We start from the raw sequence: 6,086 nt of genomic DNA on the forward strand, positions 1-6,086 counted from the left end.
CTCCACTTTTAGCCATCTTGATCATTTGTATTTTAACATGTTTCCAAACATACTCTCTCTCTCTCTGTTGTGCATCGACAAATGAACCCTTCAACTCAATTCACTATGTTGATGGAACTCACAATACCAAGGGGTGCCTTTCCAAAGACAATAAAGAAGAAAGGCAAGTGGTCAATCAATCCAAATTAACCCTGAACATGAATTCACTCCTAAATGATCATTCAAATTGAAATGGAACAATTCTTCATTAATCTAAAACCAGAAAATGGAAAGAAAAAGCCTTATCATTGTTGAAATGGAACAATTCTTCATTAATCTACAACCAGAAAATGGAAAGAAAAAGCCTTATCATTGTTGAAATGGAACAATTCTTCATTAATCTACAACCAGAAAATGGAAAGAAAAAGCCTTATCATTGATGGTATCCATTCAATCTACCATAATCTCATATCCTACGCACCCATAAAAATCCATATCCAAAAGTATATACACAACCGACGTTCATTCTGGATGGGCTTTCTCTTGGGCAAAAAGCGAAGAGGGAGAACAAAAATGTATATATATATATCTATACCAATTAATAGATGGCCTCCTAGCAGATTACACAAGCATTGGGGTCCTCCTCTGCGCTAATAACACGGTAGTGGGTGGTCATGTAGGGGTTGTAGGCTTTGTAAGCATTGACCAACTCGGCTACTTGATCCTTGTTGGGCTCCACCTTCTTTGGTTCTTCTTTCTTGGGCTCTTCCTTCTTGGGCTCTTCCTTCTTGGGCTCCTTCTTCTCTGGTTCCTTGTCAGGGCCGACCGACAGTATCTCTGGGTGCCATAGCTTCCTCAGTTTGCTCACCACGTCTACTGGATCAACATCCCCAATCACGGTCAACTTCTTCTCCTTCATGTCCATAGCTATCTGATCGATCCCTGTACCACCAAAGTCATGGGAAGTTGGTAAGGAAAGAGCAACAGAAATCAAAAGATAGATTATGGTGATCACCATCTTCCTTAAAATTGTGCTTTATTACAGAACTCCCTGCCCCACTATCTAAAAAAGGGAGCTTTTGTGTTCTCATCATGGAATTGAAAGAGGTGGGAATTGGAAAATCTAGGAAAGAACTTCCATAGAAAGAGGGAATCTGATGAACTCTGATGATGGGAGCCCATTTTTTTGGTCTTCTCAGTTCCCTCTCTTTTTCTTTTGGATGGTTGATTGTTTTGGTCAAAGCCCCCAAAAGCTAATTCATGACTGGTGTTGCAAAAGTTGGGACCAGTTACTTTTGTCCTGCCTCTTTTATAGAAGGGACTCAAGCAGCAGAGGCATAGAAAGAGAAAGGGGATCTTGGAATTTTGGTTATGGTGATTTGATCAGAATTTCTTCGTAACAACTGCTTTGATGTTGGGGTTCTTTCAATAAACCCAGAAAAGAAAGAGGAAGAGGGTGGAGAAAAAAAGAAGATACAAAAGAGGAAAAACTAAATACCTGAAAGAGTTGAGATCGCTCGCATCGCCTTCTGCTTTGCCATGTCATCATGCAAATCCAATTTTACTACCACTTTCTGCACCAAAAGAATAACAATGAATTAGATTCACGAGCAATCTTGCAAATCACGCTGACAGGAACAAAAAAGAAAAACAAGCTTCTCTGAATCTTCTTGAACACACGTACCTTCATATTTAAATTTTGTGACGAAAACCAAGACCCCAAAGACAAGAAAGGATTAAAAAGGAGAAGAGAACAGGTAGAAACGAAGATGGTGATGATGATGGAAGACGCTAACTCTATGGATGTAATGCTACTGGGGCTGTGATGCAAGGGGGATTTAAAGAGGGGGAAACGGTAAGGCAAAGCAGAGTGCAGAACGCGGGGCAGAGAGGTTTGGTTCGAGGAAGGAGGACGTGTGTCTTTGATTTGATGAGACGTCTATGACATCATTAGTGAATGGGGCCTTACGCTTCTTCTGCTTGACTGCACAAAAGCCGAGTCAACTACTTGTCCTAGCCCTCTATTTTTTTAATCCAATGTGGTAAATGAAAAATAATGGTAATAGGGTTCGGATTCGGTTAATAAACAAATATTTAATGTCTACGAGGGCTTTTACCTTTTAAAGCACCACCCAAAGTTCTTACAACTTTCATTAGTAACAGGAGATTAAAATTTTAGAAAAACTATAAACCACAAACTTAAGAAAATAAGAAAAATAAATAGACAATTTATGAATTGTTATGAGACACATCTAACGAAAAAAGAATAAAAAAACTGTTCACAACAATTTAGTGTATAAATGAAAGTATCTTTTGTGTTTGAACCTCCACATTAGTACTACTTAGTCTTAATCAATCTAAAATCACAATAACATTAACTTTGAATTGAGAATCATAATTGACCTACACACCTTAACTTTAGGTGTCTACCAATCATTGATTAATGAGTTATTTAGAGATAAAATTTAAGTCATATAGAAGGTGACTATCTTTAGTCTCATATAAGTAAGTCCATCAAAATTGTAAATTTGTTTGAAAACACCTCAATCATAAGGCCCATGGATTCAAATCCAAATCCAAATCCAAAATTCAAATTTAAAGTTTAAACATCAAAAATCAAAATTTAAGAATAAAAAAATACACAAACCCAAGATCTAATGCTCTTGAAGGTCTTGTCCTTTAAGGCACCACTCTTCTATATAAAGGCAAGAAAAGTTTCTACAACTTTCAGTATGAGATTAATATTGTAAGAAAGACTAGAAACCCACAAACTTAAGAAAAAAAAACACATTGAAAACTTAAGAATAATTTTGAGCCACATCAAACATAACGTGCATCCACACTATACATATGCATATTTTTTATATTTAATTACACGAAAAAAAAAACCAAAGCCTAGTGACAGGTAAATCATGGATTGAATTATCAAGGAAAACTCTACAGCTAGGATCCTTGACCCTAGGCCTATGTTGGGCATCAATTCACCGAAGATGATATAATGCTTGCAAGATTTGAACCTTAGCCACGTGTATCATGGTTTCAGCCCAACTCCACTAAAAAAAAAATTAGACCATTTCCTGATTTGTATGTGTTTAGATTTGGAATTCCTTTGTTATAAAATATAAGCTAATAATTCAAGGGGGGTACTCTAACCAAGTAGCTAGAATATGAGAACTAATATGGGAACCATTATTTTCGTAAACATGTTTGGTTTTATAAAAACCCGATCTTTAATCATCCGATTTTGATGCATAAACAAGATTTTTTTAAGGCTTTAAAATTAATAGCTCATAATTTTCATAAATATTCAAGTATTCAAAAATCACATTTTTCATTGAAAACAACGTGGTTGGGTTTTATAATAAAGTGTTGGAAATGCATATATTTCTACTTCTCATGTTCTAGTGACTAACGAATTATTATTTTTATCTATTGTAGACGCAATCGTCAAGTTGAATATTCTAGAAACAAAGCATGACCAACCTGTTGAATTCCATAGGTAAGCAATGCTTTTTGAGGACTAGTCAAGTCTTAAACCGCGTCAAAGAATAAAAATTTTCTTACATTTTTTTATTTATTTGAAAGGCAAAAGATATCGCCACTGTTGCGGGTCAAGCTATGCAGCCTTAATTTTTTGCACTTTCTTACAGTACATCTTGTTCTTCCAATGTTTTTTTCAGTCTTCCCCCACCCACACGACCCGTACGTGATCCGTCAATCACACGTCTAAGCACCTAAGTCAACAAGATGTAGGGTTTGGATGACACACGAAATCCCTAAGATCGTGAAATTTTTCATTTTTCACCTGCTTGGGATGTGTAGATTGTGGAGCGCAATTAAGGGTATCAACGGTTGGGATCTATTTGGATTCAAACCCAGATCTGACTTTGAGATGCTGGTACCACAGAAGAAAAACCATACACGGATTTTATAAAAATTACATGAACCAGACCCGGTTTATGTTTTGGATTTTCATTGTTCCCATTTGTCATGAGAATTCTGAATCACCATGCACTTCTTGATCTCAGGGGAGGACCAAATGCGTTATAGGGGTGACATATTTGACCGCAGGTTTGTCCTTTAACAATCTTTTAGAATTAAGGTCGGTGTCCGTAGGCTCCAAATGGCTCCAAGTTCCAACCCTGTTTTGTCTCGGTGGACGGTGGACTGGATTGACCGGACTTCTAAATTTCTATTGCCTCCAATGTCTCCAAAGATGTTCAATGTAGTCACATGGGAAAATATCAGTGAGAGAAGGTCGCGAGAATACTGACATATAAGCATATGCAATATATATTAAAAAATTTATAAATATAAAAAATATAAAAAACTAGGCCAGAAAGTATTTTATGCATTAATATTGAATTAAACACTATAAAGACATGTTATATATATATATGTGTGGTCTCAACAGAAGATAGAGGATGCGTTAGGTGTGTACTGACACTACAACAAAGCAGTAGATTAGCGACGACCACATTCCGTCGCTAACATGGTTAGCGACGGATTAGCGACAACGAGGCGACAGTATGCTTACGTCGCGAATATTTCGACGCTAACTGGCGACAGAATTATTTTGTCGTCAGGTCCGTCGCTAATTGCGACAGAATAACGAGCGCTATATTCCGTCGCCAATCCGCCGGTACTAAACGGCGACCACGGCTTGGCGACAGATTTACTTCCGTCGCTATGCCGTCGCTAGATTAATATAAATAGCGATGGATGGTTCCGTCGCTAATCCGTCGCAAACACGAAAAAAAAATTAAAAAAAAAATTATTTGAAAATTAAATACCGAGCAATTTCTATTTCCTGTACAATTTATATTTCCTGTAAATAAAAAACAAACCACACAAAAAATTTCATATAACAAAAATCTACAACAATTAATCGTTCCACCTTAAAATTAAGAAGTTTAATTATTTACAATTCAACAATTACAATTAGGAAACATAAAAAAAATAGAACTTCTTCAACACAGTCCTCTAATCATCGCCAAGATTTTGTGCATCTTCTTGTTCATTGTCTTTATCTGTCCCTTCAGCTCCACTACGCTGATTATCGCTAGCAGCCTACACAAGAAAAGAACAGTCAGTATTGATAAACAAAATATAATGAAATAAATTACACACTATATGTGATTCTATCATGTGCTCATGTGTGATCTAAGGCAATAAAAAAACTCTATATGTGATTCTATCATGCTCATATGTGCTCTAAGGCAGACAAAAAGTTATATATATATATATATATATATATATATATATATATATATATATATATATATATATGTGATTCTATGATGCTCATATGTGTGCTAAGGCAGTCAAAAAATTGAATATGTGATTATAGCATGTTCATATGTGTTCTAAGGCATCTAGAAAAACTCTATATGTGATTCTACCATGCTCAGATGTGCTTTAAGGCAGGCAAAAAACTATATATGTGATTCGATCATGCTCGTATGTGTGCTAAGGCAGTAAAAAAATTGAATATATGAATATAGCATGCTCATATGTGCTCTAAGGCAGGCAAAGCAAAAAATTTTATATGTGATTCTATCATAAATGATATATAGCATGTTCATATGTATTCTAAGGCAGTAAAAAAACTTTATATGTTATTATAGCATGCTCATATGTGTGCTAAGGCAGTCAAAAAACTGAATATGTGATTATAATATGCTCATATGTGTTCTTAGCCAGTCAAAAAACTGAATATGTGATTATAGCATGCTCATATGTGTTCTAATGCAGTCAAAAAAACTTTATATGTGATTCTATCATGCTCATATGTGTTCTTAGGCAGGCAAAAAAACTTTATATGTGATTATAGCATGCTCATATGTGCTCTAATGCAATAAAAAAACTCTATATGTTATTATAGCATGCTCATATGTGCTCTAAGGCAGTCAAAAAACTGAATATGTGATTATAACATGCTCATATGTGTTCTTAGGCAGTCAAAAAACTGAATATGTGATTATAGCATGCTCATATGTGTTCTAATGCAGTCAAAAAAACTTTATATGTGATTCTATCATGCTCATATGTGCTCTAAGGCAGACAAAAAGTTATATATATATGTGATTCTATCATGCTCATATGTG

The 6,086-nt window shown here is 35.4% G+C and overlaps 1 protein-coding gene across 1 annotated transcript; it reads right to left on the reverse strand.

Annotated features, from left to right (window-relative positions):
• Nucleotides 1–330: 330 nt before the first annotated feature.
• LOC149818071 (heavy metal-associated isoprenylated plant protein 39-like) lies at nt 331–1,812 on the reverse strand. Its single transcript, XM_089984700.1, has 3 exons — nt 1,664–1,812; nt 1,478–1,553; nt 331–921 (listed from the first exon to the last, which is right to left on the reverse strand). The coding sequence occupies exons 1-3, from the start codon at nt 1,667–1,669 to the stop codon at nt 593–595; spliced, it is 411 nt and encodes a 136-aa protein (XP_089840826.1). The 5' UTR covers nt 1,670–1,812; the 3' UTR covers nt 331–592.
• Between the last annotated feature and the right edge of the window lie 4,274 nt (nt 1,813–6,086).

Source organism: Nuphar pumila, chromosome 13 (genome assembly GCF_984573655.1).
Source record: "Nuphar pumila chromosome 13, dmNupPumi1.hap1.1, whole genome shotgun sequence".
Lineage (NCBI taxonomy): Eukaryota > Viridiplantae > Streptophyta > Magnoliopsida > Nymphaeales > Nymphaeaceae > Nuphar > Nuphar pumila.

Coding starts and splice junctions, on each gene's coding strand:
- LOC149818071 (XM_089984700.1), bottom strand. Junction 922..1,477: donor AGCGATCTCAACTCTTTCAG/GTATTTAGTTTT, acceptor TTGGTGGTACAG/GGATCGATCAGATAGCTATG.